General features: G+C 55.0%; 1 protein-coding gene across 2 annotated transcripts in view; it reads left to right on the top strand.

Moving 5' to 3' along the window:
* The window catches only part of PPFIA3 (PPFI scaffold protein A3), a 31,484-nt gene that overhangs the window by 5,227 nt on the left and 9,070 nt on the right, over positions 1–17,187 (top strand). For both annotated transcript variants that reach the window (XM_002762340.6, XM_008988367.5), the window contains exons 2-21: positions 1,490–1,744; positions 1,996–2,097; positions 2,493–2,657; positions 3,021–3,095; positions 3,637–3,711; positions 4,008–4,229; positions 6,822–6,968; positions 7,057–7,191; positions 7,627–7,710; positions 7,861–7,992; positions 8,464–8,526; positions 8,660–8,739; positions 9,578–9,722; positions 10,534–10,721; positions 12,048–12,270; positions 13,495–13,658; positions 13,784–13,911; positions 15,194–15,287; positions 16,141–16,222; positions 16,819–17,019. In XM_002762340.6, coding sequence (XP_002762386.1) covers positions 1,505–1,744; positions 1,996–2,097; positions 2,493–2,657; positions 3,021–3,095; positions 3,637–3,711; positions 4,008–4,229; positions 6,822–6,968; positions 7,057–7,191; positions 7,627–7,710; positions 7,861–7,992; positions 8,464–8,526; positions 8,660–8,739; positions 9,578–9,722; positions 10,534–10,721; positions 12,048–12,270; positions 13,495–13,658; positions 13,784–13,911; positions 15,194–15,287; positions 16,141–16,222; positions 16,819–17,019 — 2,745 coding nt within the window. In that variant the 5' untranslated portion in view covers positions 1,490–1,504. The remainder of the gene's footprint in view (positions 1–1,489; positions 1,745–1,995; positions 2,098–2,492; positions 2,658–3,020; positions 3,096–3,636; positions 3,712–4,007; positions 4,230–6,821; positions 6,969–7,056; positions 7,192–7,626; positions 7,711–7,860; positions 7,993–8,463; positions 8,527–8,659; positions 8,740–9,577; positions 9,723–10,533; positions 10,722–12,047; positions 12,271–13,494; positions 13,659–13,783; positions 13,912–15,193; positions 15,288–16,140; positions 16,223–16,818; positions 17,020–17,187) is intronic.

Here is a 17,187-nt window from a genome sequence, read left to right on the forward strand (position 1 = left end):
CTAAGCGAGAAGGCTGAGAGCCCAGACTCTTGTCTATTAGGGGAGGAGAGGGGGGTGCCGTCTCCGACTCCTGGGATTGGGGAGGTGGGGGCTGGAGGCTCAGCCTCTTGGGGTCTGGGGGAACCATAGGGACCGGGTCCTGAACTCCTGTGACCTGAGGGAGGCGGGAGGTAGTTCTTGGACTTACGGGTCATGAAGAGGTAGGTGACTATAGTGGTCCTGGCCATGGCGATTTTTTTTTTTTTGAAAATGGAGTCTTGCTCTGTCCCCCAGGCTGGAGTGCAATGGTGCGATCTGGGCTCACTGCAACCTCTGCCTCCCAATTTCAAGCGATTCTCCTACCTCAGCCTCCTGAGGAGCTGAGATTACTGGCTCCAGCCACCACACCTGACTAATATTTGTATTTTTTTAGTAGAGACAGGGTTTCTCTATGTTGATCAGGCTGGTCTTGAACCCCCAGCCTCAGGTGATCTGCCCGCCTCAGCCTCCGAAAGTGCTGGGATTACAGGCGTGAGCCACAGCTCCCAGCCACCCTGTGGCCTTCTTAAGTCATGGTTCTGGTCTGGGCGTCAGTTTTCCCACCCATGCAGTGGGTTAAGGGTAGAAACTGATTTTAAACACACATTCCCTTAGACAATGCCTCAGCCAGGCCTAGGTTTGCTGCCAGTGTCTGATGGAGTCTGACCTCAGTTATTCTAAATCCTCTCACCCACGTAGCCAGGGTTTACCTAGAAGCAATGGGTTTCAGTTTATCCCGGGCCACGATTAGAATGGATAGGCCTGGCCAGCCGCAGTGGGTCATGCCAGGTAAATAGATGGCTCAGGCACAGTGGTACACTTTGGCATGCCGAGGTGGGAGGGTCCCCTGAGTCCAAGAGTTTGAGACCAGCCTGGGCAACATAGTGAGATCTCGTCTCTACAAAAAAAAAAAAAAAAAAAAAAAAAAAAAAAAGCGGGGCGTGGTGGCTCATGCCTGTAATCCCAGCAGTTTGGGAGGCCGAGGTGGGCGGATCACGAGGTCAGGAATTCAAGACCAGCCTGACCAACACAGTGAAACCCCATCTCTACTAAAAATACAAACAGTAGCTGGGCATGGTGGTGAACTCCTGCAATCCCAGTTACTCGCGAGGCTGAGGCAGAAGAATTGCTTGAACAGCGATCTGAAAGGCAGAGGTTGCAGTGAGCTGAGATTGTGCCACTGCACTCCAGCCTGGGCGACAGAGTGAGACCTTGCTTAAAAAAAAAAAGAATAGGCCTCAGTTTCCCCTGGCAGCACCTGGTGGCCAGTGTTTGGTTTTCCCGGTGGAGTGACAGGGTGGTGGTGCCTGTTTCCCTGCGTCATGATCAGAGTGGCTGGGCCTCAGTTTCTTCTGTGCAGTGCCTGGTTAGCCCCAACTGTTTCTCCTACGTGGTATCCAAGTGGCCGTGTCTCAGTTTCTCCGTTGCCTTGACGAGGCCGGTCTGTTCCTTGCCCCTCCCCGCCCCGCAGGCCCGCACCGCCGCCATGATGTGCGAGGTGATGCCCACCATCAGCGAGGATGGCCGGCGGGGCTCGGCGCTGGGCCCGGACGAGGCGGGCGGGGAGCTGGAGCGCCTCATGGTCACGATGCTCACGGAGCGCGAGCGCCTGCTGGAGACGCTGCGCGAGGCACAAGACGGGCTGGCAACGGCGCAGCTGCGGCTGCGCGAGCTCGGCCACGAAAAGGACTCGCTGCAGCGTCAGCTGAGCATCGCGCTGCCCCAGGTCTGGGCGGGGAAGGGGCGGGGCCTGAGGGGGCGGGGACTCGGTGGAGAGGGCAGTCCGGAAGGGCCCGGGCTTGGCGCCTGGAAGGGAGGAGTCTGGGAGCGGCTTGCCGTTAATGGGCGGAGCCTGAGTGGCAAGGGAGAGCGGGACTTAGCAGGGTGGGCGGGGCTTTCAAACTTCCAGTTCCAGGGAATGGAGGAGATAGGGAAAGGACTTAGCTGAATGTCCTGATCCTGCCAATGTCTGGACAGGAGTTTGCAGCTTTGACGAAGGAGCTGAACTTATGTCGGGAGCAGCTGCTGGAGAGGGAGGAAGAGATTGCAGAGCTGAAGGCGGAACGGAACAACACGCGGGTGAGGGGTGTTGAGGGCGGGGCCTAAGTGGGGGCGGGACCTTGCGTTGTAGAAATAGTGGGCGGGGCCTCGCGGCGTTGAAGCCTGACCTATTTTTCCCCCCCATCTTGCCTTCCTGTCTTCTCTTCCCTGCTTACATTTCCTGGCTGGTCTCCCACTCCGGTCCCACTCCTTCCTCCCTGTCTCCATAACTCTTCTCTCTTCTGTACCACCCCTTCCCTGACCCCGACCCCACCTCTGCTATCCTCCTCTCTTTCCCTGACCTGTCTCTCACGGTGCTCCTTTGTTTGGCTCCATGTTTTCCTCCATGTGTCCGCCCTACCTGTCACCCTTTCTCTCAACCCTGCCCCTTTTCCCTTGCCTCTTTTCCTTGACCCCATGCCCTGTGCCTGTAGCTGCTCCTGGAACACCTGGAGTGCCTCGTGTCCAGGCACGAGAGGTCACTGCGCATGACCGTGGTGAAGCGCCAGGCCCAGTCCCCGGGTGGGGTCTCCTCGGAGGTAGAAGTGCTCAAGGCGCTAAAGTCCCTCTTCGAGCACCACAAGGCCCTGGATGAGAAGGTATGAGAATTGGAAGAGCAAAGGTGGAGAACGGAAACCCTTAGTTGACTGGGGCTGTTCTGAGTGGTAGAGATTCTGGCTGTGATTGGTTGGGGATGTGCTGAGTTGGAAGAATGTTGACTGCGATTGATAGGGACAGGCTACAAAGACTGGGACCTGACTGGTTGATAGCAGAAAAATAAACCAGGATGGGGGCTACCACTGGATGGGGCAGCCTGGGTAGCTGGTTGCGGCTGCATACCGGTTATGGAGAGAGCCCAACGCTGCCCTATCAGACCCGCCCTAGGGGTGTTCTGGGCCAGGAGCAACTGTCCTAAATTGGGTTTGGTCTCCAGCTGACTATTTGCCCTGCCCCATCCCCAGGTCCGGGAGCGGTTGCGGATGGCGCTGGAGCGAGTGGCAGTGCTAGAGGAGGAGCTGGAACTGAGCAATCAGGAGGTGTGGGTGTGGCCAAGAACGGGAGGTTAAATCCAAGGGGAGGGGCTATGGGACAGCCCAGTGGGGCGGAACCGATTGGGTGGGTTCCAGAGAGAATCTACTGGGGCAGGACTAGGGCAGACAACCAATGGAGTTGGACTACGGAGAGAAACCAGTGGGTTTCCTAAGTGGGCACACATTGCGCAGGGCTCCGGGGAGAACCCAGTAAGAGTGAGATTAAGGGTAGAACTAGGGACTGGGGCTCAGGCTGGGACTAAGGAGGAAGTGATTGGATGGGGAAAGGCAGGGCTAAAGCGGAAACCTTCCCCTGGAGGCTAAGGGGAGAGAGAAGTAAGGGTAGACGCCCTCCACGGTGGCGGCTAAGAAGGGATGTAAGGAGGGTATGGGGCCTAAGAGTAGATCGTGGGGTAGGCATCGCCCCAGCAGGACCAAAGGCATTTCAGATGGGGCCCCCCATCCCCTTAGAGGGCCAGTGCCAGTGGGAAGTAGAACTGGGGGTTCAGGGAGCCCCTGTGCTCTGAATTCCCTTTGATGCTTCCAGACTCTGAACCTCCGAGAGCAGCTGTCTAGGCGGCGGTCAGGGCTGGAAGAACCGGGCAAGGATGGGGACGGGCAGGTGAGACATGGAAGTCCCCTCCCCAGGAGCTCCATTCCACTCCCTGACTTGTGATGGTGTTTGCAGTGTTTGGTGTGATCCAAACAGACGGCTGCACCTCTAAGACTGTCACAAACCTTTGACCTCTGATCCCGGTCACCTAACTTCTGTGACTGCCTCACTGACCCCGTGGACTCTGACCTGCATGATCTTTATTGATCTTTGATCGACTTTCAGCTGATTGACTTTCTCCTTGCATTCCCTCTGTGTCTCTGGGAGACACTCTGGGATGTTGTCCCTTCTTTCCCTCACTCCAGACTCTTGCCAATGGCCTGGGTCCTGCCGGGGATTCCAACCGGCGCACAGCAGAACTGGAGGAGGCCCTGGAGCGGCAGCGCGCCGAGGTGTGCCAGCTGCGGGAGCGCCTGGCGGTGTTGTGCCGTCAGATGAGCCAGCTGGAGGAGGAGCTGGGCACTGCGCACCGCGAGCTGGGCAAGGCGGAGGAAGCCAACTCCAAGCTGCAGCGCGACCTCAAGGAGGTGAGGCCCAGGGAGGTGGGCTGCCTTCCATCGCTCGCCTTTCCGTAGCCCTCTCTCTTGTGCATTGCTCATGAATGGTGGAACTTCAATTCAGTCCACAGGCGGGGTGGCTCCTCCTCTCTCAGATTTAGTTTCCTCACCTGTGAAAGGAGATGTGTGATTCTCAGAGGGTGAGCGTGTGGCACAGAGTAGGCGCTCCATGTCTGCTCGTCATCACTTTGTTACCTCTGGGTCCTTCTCTGGTGCCTCGAAATTAATTTTTTTGTTTTGTGGGGGAAAGAGTTTTGCTCCATATCCCAGGCTGGAGTGCAGTGGCATGATCTCAGCTCACTGTAACCTCTGCCTCCTGGGTTCAAGTGATTCGCCTGCCTCAGCCTCCTGAATAGCTGGGATTACAGGCGGGTGTCACCATGCCCAGCTAATTTTTATATTTTTAGTAAAGACGGGTTTCACTGTGTTGGCCAGGACGGTCTTAATCTCTTGACCTCGTGATACGCCCACTTCAGCCTCCCAAAGTGCTGGGATTACAGGAGTGAGCCACCATGCGCCCAGACTGTTTTTTTTTTTTTTTTTTTTTGAGATGGAGTCTAGTTCTGTCGCCCAGGCCGGAGTGCAGTGGTGCGATCTTAGCTCACTGTAACCTCACTGTAACCTCTGTCTCCCAGTTCAGGTGATTCTCCTGCCTTAGCCTCCTGAGTAGCTGGGACTACAGGTGTGCCCCACCACTCCTGGCTAGTTTTTGCTTTGTTTCTTTCTTTCTTTGTATCTTTAATAGAAAGGGGGTTTCACCATATTGGCCAGGCTAGTCTCGAACCCCTGACCTCAAGTGATCTGCTCACATCAGCCTCCCAAAGTACTGGGATTACAGGTGTGAGCCACGTCGTCCAGCCTCTAGATGGAATCTTTTGTGGTTATTTCACCCCTTCCTGGCTTAGGACACTTTATCCTAAACCCGGTGACCCTAGGGAGCTTCTGGGATATTCAGAACTGGATCTTTATTTATTTATTTATTTATGTATTGAGATGGAGTCTCGCTCTGGAGTGCATGGTGCGATCTTGGCTCACTGCAACCTCCACCTCCCAGGTTCAAGTGATTCTCCTGCCTCAGCCTTCGGAGTCCCTGAGATTACAGGCGTTTGCCACAATGCCCGGCTTAGTAGAGCCAAGCTTTCACCATCTTGGCCAGGATGGTCTCAATCCCTTGACCTTGTGATCCACCCACCTCGGGCTTCCAAAGTGCTGTGATTACAGGTGTGCGCCACCGCGCCTGGCGGGACCTGGATTCTTGACGGCAGTGGATGAGGACTAGGACTAGCCTGGGCAACATAGCGAGATCCAGTCTCTATTAAAAAAAAAAAAAAAAATTAGCCGCGTGTGGTGGCAGGTGTTTGTAGTCCCAGCCACTAGGGAGGCCGAGGCATGAGAATCGCTTGAGCTTGGGAGGTGGACGTTGCAGTGAGCGGAGATGGTACCACTGCACTCCAGCCAGGGTGATAAGTGAGACTATCAAAATCCAGCCAGGATGATAGAGCTACACTGTCCACAACAACAACAAAAGAGGCCAGGCGCGGTGGCTCATGCCTGTAATCGCGGCACTTTGGGAGGCCGAGTTGGGTGGATCACTTGAGGTCAGGAGTTCAAGCCTGGCCAACATGGTGAAACTCTGTCTCTGCTAAAAAAAAAAAATACCAAAATTAGCCAGGTATGGTGGCATTCCCCTGTAGTTTCAGATACTCGGGAGGCTGAGGCAGGAGAATTGCCTGAAACCGCTAGGTAGAGGTTGCAGTAAGCCGAGACCGCGCCACTGGACTCCAGCCTGGGTGACAGAGCAAGACTCCCTCTCAAAAAAAAAAAAAAAAAAAAAAAAAAAAAAAAAGGGCCAGCGTAGTGGCTCACGCCTGTAATCCCAGCACTTTGGGAGGCCGAGGTGGGTGGATCACTTGAGGTCAGGAGTTCGAGACCAGCCTAGCCAACATGGTGAAACCCCATATTAAAGAAAAGAAAAAACGAAAAGAGAGACTTCATGTGGGATTTTAAGCCTGGATAGCCGCGGGGGCTGTTGGGAAATGTAGCATGTAGCCCACCACATGGACTACCAGATTGAGGATCCATCTCTCATGAGATCTTGGAGCACCTCTTTTGGGGTTCTAAGCCTTTGCTAACCTGGTAGCTCTTGGGAGGTGTTGCCTTCTAGGTAAAAGGGATCCTTATTTCTCAGAAGACCCCGGGACACTGGTCTTTGATTCTAAGTCTGTACTGCTCCAGAAATTAGTGAGAAATCTAAGGCCCGGGTTTTGAGGAGACGGCTGGAGTGGAGACTTCACATCCCACGGGTCTCAGACCCTGTAAACCTGGAGGATCCGAGCCTGCAGTGCCCTGGAAGCTCATGGCAGGTGTAGCACCAGCATTTTAGCTCGCAGGTGGTGGCAGGGACTGAAGATGGGCTAGTCCTGGGAGCTCTTAGCAGGTGTATTACCACCATTCTGACTCCTGTGTCAGGGCACTTGGTTTTCCAGGGCACCGCAGAGTGCCTTGTCTGCTCCCCTAGGGGCTGACAGTCCACACGGCCTTTTGCCACCTCCACCTCTGCAGGCGCTGGCTCAGCGGGAAGATATGGAGGAGCGGATCACGACGCTGGAGAAGCGCTATCTGAGTGCCCAGCGCGAGGCCACGTCTCTGCACGACGCCAACGACAAACTGGAGAACGAGTTGGCCAGCAAGGAGTCACTGTACCGGCAGGTGGGGGCTCAACCCGGGAGGGGCGATGGGGTCGTCGCCGGGGCCCAAGTGACCCAGCCTGTCCTCTCCCCGCCTCTCCCTCCCTCAGAGTGAAGAGAAGAGCCGTCAGCTGGCCGAGTGGTTGGACGACGCCAAGCAGAAACTGCAGCAGACGCTGCAGAAGGCGGAGACCTTGCCGGAGATAGAGGCGCAGCTGGCACAGCGCGTGGCGGCGCTCAACAAGGTGTGGGGACGACTCGGGTTGGGGATGGGGCGGGGTCTTGCATGGGGGGAGGGGTGGGGCCCAGAGGAGGCGGGATGGTGAATCTGGAAGGTAGGAGCCAGGTCCGAAGCCTGAATTTGGGGGAAGAGGTGGGGCCCAGGGGGCTGGGAAAGGGACAGAACTTAGAATGGGGAGAGCCTGGATGATTGCACGGGGGACAGATGAGAGCCGGGTTCTCTAACCTGGACTGAAAGGACTGGTGGCCTGGGACCTGAGAGGGAAGGACCAGGTCCTGAAAAAGTGGACTAGACGTAGGTGGGGCCTGAATCAGCGGTGCAGGGGAGGAGCCTGGTGCTTTGGGGGCGTGGCCTGGTGTCCATCCTTGGAGGAGGTGGGGCTCAGAGCCTGACTGATCCTGGAAGGGTAAAGTCACAGGCCATGGGTTCCATCCTCTAGGCCGAGGAACGTCATGGGAATTTCGAGGAGCGGCTTCGGCAGCTGGAGGCCCAGTTGGAAGAGAAGAATCAGGAGCTGCAGCGGGTGAGAGGGCAGAGGGCTGCATAGAGGGTGGGGCTTCGAGCCTGGGGCGGAGCTTAGTGGGGGTTGGGCATGGCCAGGGCGGGGCTTAGAACAAGGGCGGTGCTCTGGGCGGGGTGGGCTTGAGCACCCCCGACCCGCTCTGCTATTCAGGCCAGGCAGCGGGAGAAGATGAATGATGACCACAATAAGCGGCTGTCCGAGACGGTGGACAAGCTGCTGAGCGAGTCCAACGAGCGCTTACAGCTTCATCTCAAGGAGCGCATGGGGGCGCTGGAGGAGAAGGTGCGTCCCAACCCAGGACTGTGGGGACTCGGAATTCTGGGAATACCTGTCGGTGGAATCCTGGGTCCTCAGGCCTTTCCCCCAGATCTATTATTGGAGGCCTCCCTAAACCCCAGCATTTTGAGTTGGGCAGGCTTCTGTGCTCTATTGCGCAGACCGCTTTTTCACCTATTCTAGACGTTCCAAGAGCCGAATTCTGCGGATCATGCCTTGAGTCCTTGACTTTTTCCAAAGCCTCCAACCCCATGGGCCCCCAACCCTGAACCCTCTGAGATTGCACAGGATGTCCCATCCTGAGGCTCCTCTTCCCAGAAACATTGTTGCCCCTGCTCGCCTGAAACTCACCATTTGTGTCCATCTCATTCCTCCTGGGTCCCCTCAGGCCTATCTGTGCTCATTGGGAGCTGCCTGCAGCTCCAAGGGCGTGCCCCCCTCAGGCCCCACCTCCTCACTTCACCTCTGTCCCCACAGAACTCTCTGAGCGAGGAGATTGCCAACATGAAGAAACTTCAGGATGAGCTGCTTCTAAACAAGGTAGGGTGCCCCGGGGGAACAGCAGGAGGATGTAGGGCAGGGGTTGCCGAGGCTATGGTCCACAAGGCTGGCAGGGGCTGTTCCTCCCGGGTGGAGCAGATGCTAACCCGACACCTCCAACCCCGACCCCCAGGAGCAGCTCTTGGCCGAAATGGAGCGGATGCAAATGGAGATCGACCAGCTGCGAGGGAGGCCGCCATCCTCCTACTCCAGGTGACAGCAGCCCTCCTGTCCTGCCTCTGCCACTGAGCCCTGTTGGCCAAGCTCCTCCCTTCTGATCCCCACTTCCTGTCCTCCCAAGACTTCCACTGACCCCTCTTTTTTTTTTTTTCCTGGACACAAAGTCTTACTCTGTCACCTAGGTTGGAGTGCAGTGGCACCATCCTGGCTCACTGCAACCTCTACCTCCCAGATTCAAGCGATTCTCATGCCTCAGCCTCCCAGGTACCTGGGACTACAGGCATGCGTCATCACAGCTGGCTAATTTTTGTAGTTTTAGTAGAGATGGGGTTTCGCCATGTTGGCCAGGCTGCTCTGGAACCCCCAACCTCAAGTCATTCTCCACCTTGGCCTCCCAAAGTACTGGGATTACAGGTGTGAGCCTCCATGTCTGGCCCCTCTGATTTTTGACCCTGACTTCATTTTTTATTTCTTTCTTTCTTTTGAGATGGAGTCTGGCTCTGTTGTCCAGGCTGGAGTGCAGTGGTGCAATCTCAGCTCACTGCAACCTCTACCTTGCCTATTCAAGCACTTCTCCGGCCTCATCCTGTGGAGTGGCTGGGATTACAGGTGCCCATTACCATGTTGGGCTAATTTTTTTATTTTTAGTAGAGACAGGGTTTCACCATGTTGGCCTGGTCTTGAACTCCAGACCTCAAGTGATCTGCCCACCTCAGCCTCCAAAAGTGCTGGGATTACTGGCCTGAGCCACCGAGCCCGACCCCTTGGCTCTGACTTTATGACCCCGACCCTAGGTCTGTCTCTGCGACCCATTACCTCTGTGCCCTTTTCCTGACCCCTTGGCCCCTGACTGCCTTCCTTATGCCCACAGGTCTCTCCCTGGCAGTGCCCTGGAGCTCCGTTACTCTCAGGCACCCACATTACCTTCTGGTGCCCACCTGGATCCCTATGTGGCCGGCAGTGGCCGGGCAGGCAAGAGGGGCCGCTGGTCGGGGGTCAAGGAGGAGCCTTCCAAGGTTAGCAGCTGCCTCTGGGGCCTGGACTGGGCAGGGCTTGGGCTGGCAGTGGTAGGAAGTGGAGCTAAAGCCGTGGGGTTCTAGGAGGAAGCTGGGTTGAGAGGCAGGATCTCCTGGACTCACCCACTCACCGTTTCTTCTCTCCTTCCCCGCAATGGTATCATCCGCTCTTGTCTGGATTTCTCCTCACATGGATGTACTGCCACCTGGTGAGAACCTGACAGTAATGATGAGACGGGGAGGGGCGTGTAGAATCCCAGAGTGGGCGGGGTTAGGTGAAGAACATGAGCGGGCTGAGTCTTAGTAATCAGGGGAGAGGGTGGAGTCATGCATGGGTGTGGGTGTGGCTTAGGTTTGTGGGAGGAAGAACAAGGACCTGTTAAGAGGGGAAGTTGGAGGCTGGGCACGGAGGCTCACACGCCTGTAATCCCAACACTTGCGGGTGCTAAGGCAGGCAGATCACTTGAGGTTAGGAGTTCGAGAGCAGGCTGGCCAACATGGTGTCTCTACCAAAAATGCAAAAGTTAGCCAGGCGTGGTAGTGGGCGCCTGTAATTCCAGCCACTCAGGAGACTGAGGCAGACGAGTCGTTCGAACCTGGGAGGCAGAGGTTGCAGTGACCCAAGATCGCGCTACTGCGCTCCAGCCTGGGCGAAAGAGTGAGACTCTGTCTCAAAAAGAAAGAAACAAAAATAGTGTTGGGCCGAGAAAAACATCAGTGAGGTCGGACAAGGTGAGGGTTATGAGTGAAGACCCAGCGCCAGCCTCGGCCCCCGCCCACCTTATGTTCCTCTGTCCCCACACAGGAACAGGATTGGGAGCGATCTGCCCCTGCAGGCTCCATACCACCCCCGTTCCCTGGGGAGCTGGATGGCTCCGATGAGGAGGAGGCGGAGGGGATGTTTGGGGCGGAGCTGCTGTCCCCGAGTGGGCAGGCTGACGTGCAGACGCTGGCCATCATGCTTCAGGAGCAGCTGGAGGCCATCAACAAGGAGATCAAGTGAGTCGTGGCCCTGCCCCACCTGAGCTGACTCCATAGTCCTTCTGGCTCTGGAGATCCTGAAAGCCTGAGTCCATCTCCTCTTACACCATCAAGGAATTATTCCAGCCCAACACTCGCTTCACTGTCCAGGCACCCCCTAGGATATACCTGGAAGTCTTCCATGTGGTACCTGTACATATATCTCCCTGCCAGTACTCACCAGTCCCCAACACACCAAAGACTGCATCCCAGAGTACCCCAGTTCCCCTCGATGCATCGACAATCTTCCATTGCACCATGAATTTTGTGGCTTCACATAACCAATGCCCAGAGTCTCCTACCACCCCAGGAATCTCAAGACAACACAAGGTTCTCAACCCCTAACACCAAGAATCTCATCCTAACACATTAATCAATACCTTCAGCTCCATATTCCAAGAATTTTTAATATAAAAAAGTCCTCCACTGGGCTTGGTGGCTCACGTCTATAATCCCAGCACTTTGGGAGGCCGAGGCAGGCAGATCACCTGAGGTCAGGAGTTTGAGACCAGCCTCGCTAACATGGTGAAACCCCGTTTCTACTAAAAACACAACAAATTAGCTGGGCGTGGTGGCACATGCCTGTAATCCCAGCTACTCGGGAGGCTGAGGCAGGAGAATTGCTTGAACCTGGGAGGCAGAGGTTGCAGTGAGCCAAGATTGTGCCATTGCCCTCCAGCCTGGGCAACAAGAGCGAAACTCCATCTCAAAAAAAAGTCCCCAACTCATTAAGAAGCCCTCAGTGATGTAAAGTCTACCCGGATTCACAAGCAACGCCCATAGTCGGCAATTCTTCTGCAACACACTTCCCAGGAGCCTTTGGCAAATATACCAACGTGACACGTGACCACGGCCTTCCATCCACACTCTGACTTGACGTTCCATTCTCACATACCGAAAGACTCCATCCTCTTCCCAGCTCCTGGATTAACCCGAGTCCCTGATCTCACACTGTTCCTGTTACGACCTTGCTCTTGCAGACAATCTTGAACTTGACCTTTTCTCCATAGTAATCCCTTCATGATTTTCCAAACCACTTGGCGATCCTATCAGGGCCACCCTGATGCAGACCCCAGTCACCTTGACAGCTCTAATCCTGCCATGACTTCCTGAGACTATCATGACCCCTTGACTCTCCTTGAGTCTGGGAGGCCTTCAGAAACCCACTGAGGCCCTTTGACGTCATTGCACGTTCCCCAGAATGCCCCTTGCCCCACCAAGCCTTTCCAGCCCATCGCCTTCTGGATCCTCTCTCCTGCTGTCTGCTGCAGCTCCCTACCCCATTTCCTCTATTTCCCTCCTCAGGCTGATCCAGGAGGAGAAGGAAACAACAGAACAGAGGGCAGAGGAGCTGGAGAGCCGGGTGTCCAGCTCCGGCCTGGACTCATTGGGCCGCTACCGCAGCAGCTGCTCCCTGCCTCCCTCCCTCACCACCTCTACCCTCGCCAGCCCCTCCCCTCCCAGCTCTGGCCACTCAACACCCCGCCTGGCACCCCCTAGCCCTGCCCGTGAGGGCACCGACAAGGCTGTGAGTGTTCTGAAGTCTCCCCGGCCTGGTAGGGGGAAGGGAAGAGGTCAGAAGCAGGGCTCCCCAGAGAACAGCAGTGATAACCCCTCCCACCAGTGGTTTTCCAAAGCAACTTTAGCTTTCCCTAAAGGTTCAAACTCAAAGGGCAAAGGCGAGGCTGAGTCACTGGGTTCTTGAACCTTAACTTTTGCTTTAGTCAGTTCTGATCTATTTTTATTTCTTATGCATCAAGTTTCTGCATAGGATTAAAAAAAAAAAAAAAAAAGGTTGGGCACAGTGGCTCATGCCTGTAATCCCAGCACTTTGGGAGGCCGATGCAGGTGGATCAGGAGGAGTTCAAGATCCAGTTGGTGAAACCCCGTCTCTACTAAAACAAAAAATTAGCTGGGCGTGGTGGCAGGTGCCTGTAATCCCAGCTATTCCGGAGGCTGAGGCAAAGAACTGCTTGAACCTGGGAGGTGCAGGTTGCAGTGAGCCGAGATCGCACCATTGCACTCCAGCCTAGGCGACAGAGCAAGACTCCATCTCAAAAAAACAAAAAGTTTCTGTGACAACCTGCATTTGAGAACTACAGATTAGATCCTCAGAACTGACCTTTGAGGAAGGCAAAGAGATATTGGCCCTATTTTCCTCCTAGCTTTCCTGTGTCTAGAACCTGTGACTCGTTAGCTCTCTTTGAGGCCAAGCATTTCCCAATCCCGACAACAGAAGTGAAGATACTGTACATGTGAGCTTGTCAAGCTCCAGGGGACCTAGAGTAATCGCCTTTCTGCAACTCATGCTGGGTGTGGTGGCTCACGCCTGTGATCCCAGCACTTTGGGAGGCCAAGGCAGGTGAATCACCTGAGAGCAGGAGTTTGAGACCAGCCTGGCAAAAATGGTGAAACCTCATCTCTACTAAATACAAAAAAATTAGCCAGGTGTGGTGGCACATGCCTGTAATCTCAGCTACTCAGGAGGCTGAGGCAGGAGAATCTCTTGAACCCACAGGGCAGAGGTTGCAGTGAACCGAGATTGTGCCATTGAACTCCATCCTGGGCAACAAGAACGAAATTCCATCTCCAAAAAAAAAAAAGCAACTCACCCTGACGAGCCAGGCTACCTTTGGAATCTGTGTTCTAAACCAGGGGCACCCCACACACCCCTTCCTAGACATCCCAGTTAATATGGAGCCCCGACATGACTCCTTGAACTCAATCCAGCATCTGTGCCCTCTGTCCTCAGAATCATGTCCCTAAGGAGGAAGCTGGAGCTCCACGAGGGGAGGGACCGGCCATCCCAGGAGACACCCCACCACCCACTCCCCGCTCTGCTCGTCTTGAAAGAATGACCCAGGCGTTGGCACTGCAGGCGGGGTCCCTAGATGATGGGGGACCCTCACGGGGAAGGTCAGCAGGGACAAGGGGTAGGGACAGGGAGAGGCTTGGAAAGATGAGAAGGGAGCGGACAAGGACTTGGGGGGAGTGGGGGCATCCCAGCCAGGATATGCACTCATTCGCTCCTGCTTTCCCAGTGAGGGCACCCCAGATTCCCTGCACAAAGCCCCCAAGAAGAAGAGCATCAAGTCATCCATAGGCCGCCTCTTTGGCAAGAAAGAGAAGGGACGAATGGGGCCTCCAGGCCGGGACAGCTCTTCTCTGGGTGAGTGCCTCACTCCAACCCTTCCCTCCTTTGTTCCTGCCTCTCTTCCTCCCTCCCTGTCTATCTTCTTTGAATATTCATTTGACATTCATTCATGGCTTCATTCATTTATCGACTCATTTAGAATTTGGAAGGAACACAGTTTGCCAAGGTAGACAGGAGGAGGAGGAAAACGGAAAGGGCACTCTGGGGCCTGCTTGGGTGACTGGGTGGGTAAATGAACTTATTTCATTTACCTATTTTTTGTTGTTTTTTCTGTTTCTGTTTCTTTTTCTTTTCTTTTCTTCTTTTTGGAGACCAAGTTTTGCTCTGTTGCCCAGGCTGGATTGCAGTGGCACAATCTTGGCTCACTGGAACCTCCACCTCCTGGGTTCAAGCGATTCTCCTGCCTCAGCCTCTTGAGCAGCTGGGACTACAGGCGCCCAGTACCACACCTGGCTGATTTTTTGTTTAACCATGGTGGCCAGGCTGGTCTTGAACTTCTGACCTGAGGTGATCCACCCACCTTGGCCTCCCAAAGTTCTGGGATTATCAAGTCATTTGCCTATATATATATATTTTTTGTCTCACTCTGTCACCCAGGTTGGAGTGCAGTGGTGCAACCTTGGCTCCCAGGTTCAAGCAATTCTCCTGCTTCAGCCTCCTGAGTAACTGGGACTACAGGCATGTGCCACTATGCCCAGCTAATTTTTGTATTTTTAGTAGAGATGAGGTTTCACCTTATTGGCCAGGCTGGTCTTGAACTTCTGACGTCAGGAGATCCACCTGCCTCAGCCTCCCACAGTACTGAGATTACAGGCATGAGCCACCACACCTGGTCATTTACCTATTTTTTAAATAGAGGAAGAGGGTGGGGCGTCTTCAAGGCAGGGCACTGTCCTGTGGTGTCCTGGAGCCTGCTTGCACTGGCTCAGGAGATCCCCTATTTCAGGAATTGGCTGACATCACACTGGTAGCTTGAAATTTGCCGTGGTGGGATCATCTACACCATGGAAACTGGCAAATGCTACGAATCAGGGATACCCTCCTGCCTCCCCAAGGAGCCAGTTGTTAGGCATTTACCAGCACACACTGTCATCTTACCAAGGCCAGCCCAGGGCATCCAGCCGGATTTGGGGGATGTCTCCAATTCATTGGCGCTTCTGCCTGGCTTTATGACTTCCTCGATGTGGCCTCGCTCCCTACTCCCTCAGGACCTCTGCCTTTCTGGCACTTTCCTTATCACCTCCAGCATGAAAGATTCTGCCTCCCCATTGAGATTTTCCCCCCTCCCTGCCTCCAGCTGGAACACCCTCAGATGAGACACTGGCCACTGACCCTCTGGGACTAGCCAAGCTGACAGGCCCAGGAGACAAGGACCGAAGGAACAAGAGGAAGTGAGTGTGTGTGTCTGTGTGTGTGTGTGTGTGTGTGTGCAGGGGTGGTTGTAGTGAACGGAAAGGAGAATTCAATGCTGGAAGTGGGTATCCGTGATTCTGAACTTGCTCATCTGGAAATCTAGGAACTCCTAGAGTTTTTCTTTATTTTCTCTCTTAAAAATTTTTTTTTCATTATTATTATTATTATTATTTTGAGACAGAATCTCACTCTGTCGCCCAGGCTGGAGTGCAGTGGTGCATTCTTGGCTCACTGCAACCTCTGCTTCCTGGGTTCAAGCAATTCTGCTACCTCAGCCTCTCAAATAGCTGGGACTACAGGCGCGCACCACCATGTCCAGCTAATTTTTGTATTTTTAGTAGTGACCGGGTTTCACCATGTTGTCCAGGCTGGTCTTGTTCTCTTGAACTCGTGATCCGCCCACCTCGGCTCCCTAAAGTGCTGGGATTACAGGCGTGAGCCACTGCATCCTGCTATTTTCCTTCTTTCATTTTTTCTCTCTTTTGATAGGGGTTGGTGGGGAGAGGAATTACAGATTCACATGTATTTTTGACCTTCTGCCTTTTTTTTTTTTTAATACATGGGGTTTTCACCATGTTGGTCAGGCTGGTCTTGAACTTCTGACCTCAGGTGATCTACCCGCCTTGGCCTCCAAAGTGTTTGGATTACAGGCGTGAGCCACTATGCCCGGCCTTTTTTTTTTTAATAGAAATTTCTGCTATGTTTTATACATTCATAAAACGTGCGTGCGTGCGTGCGTGTGTTTGTGTGTGTGGTGGTGATGGGGGCCATCCACAGGGCAGGGCTGTCTCCACCCCTGACAGCTTCTATCCCGGCCCCTTCACCCCTCAGGCATGAGCTTCTGGAGGAGGCCTGCCGCCAGGGCCTGCCTTTTGCTGCCTGGGACGGGCCCACAGTGGTGTCCTGGCTGGAGGTACTGGGGCCCAGAAATGCTCTGACTGTTGGTCCCCAACCCCTCGGACAGCCCCAGTGGTAGGGGCTGCCTCGTCCTCCTGGCACCACCCTGCTTCTAGCCCAGAGGTGGGGTGGCCATGGGCTGGGCAGGTGAGGACCCGGGAGGGCTGAGCTTCCTGTTCACCTAAACAGCTTCTTTCTCCTTCCCCTTCCACCCCTGCCGCTCTGGCCTTGCCCACCTGGGTCATGGTCTCCTGTCGTTCTCTCTACTCTCTTTCTGGATTCTCTGTCTCTATTTTTTGCCATCTCTGACCATGCTTTTGTCATTCCCCATATTTCTCCTCTTGTCTCCGATGGCCCTGCTGACGTCTGTCTTCCCCCTTCCTGTCTCTCCTCACCCTCTTTTTCTCCCTCTCCTCCGCATTGCCCCCCCATTTGTCTCCCTTGGACTCTTCCTCATCTTGTCCACGTGTCTTCCTTGTCCTGTTTTTTCTCCCTGTGAACTTTCCCGTGCATCTGTTTCGCCTCCCCTTGCCCGTCCCCTCCTGCCTATCCCCCCATCTCTCTGGTTTTCTCCTCCTCTGTCCCCTCTGTCCCTCTGTCCCTCTGCTGCAGCTGTGGGTAGGCATGCCTGCCTGGTATGTGGCCGCCTGCCGGGCCAATGTCAAGAGTGGTGCCATCATGGCCAACCTGTCAGACACAGAGATCCAGCGTGAGATCGGCATCAGCAACCCGCTGCACCGACTCAAGCTACGCCTCGCCATCCAGGAGATGGTCTCGCTCACCTCGCCCTCGGCCCCCGCCTCCTCCCGCACGGTGAGTGTCTGGCGGCCAATCCCAGCCTTCGCTTTCTCAGGGCCACGCCTCTTTTCCTCAGTCTAGCCAATCCTGGGCCTGCTCACTCCCCCTTTGTCCCATGACCCTGCTTCCCATTGGTTCTCAGCCCCCTCAGGCCCCCCTCCCGTTTGCTCCCAACTCTGCTTG

Source organism: Callithrix jacchus, chromosome 22, assembly GCF_049354715.1.
Source record: "Callithrix jacchus isolate 240 chromosome 22, calJac240_pri, whole genome shotgun sequence".
Classification (NCBI taxonomy): Eukaryota; Metazoa; Chordata; class Mammalia; order Primates; family Cebidae; genus Callithrix; species Callithrix jacchus.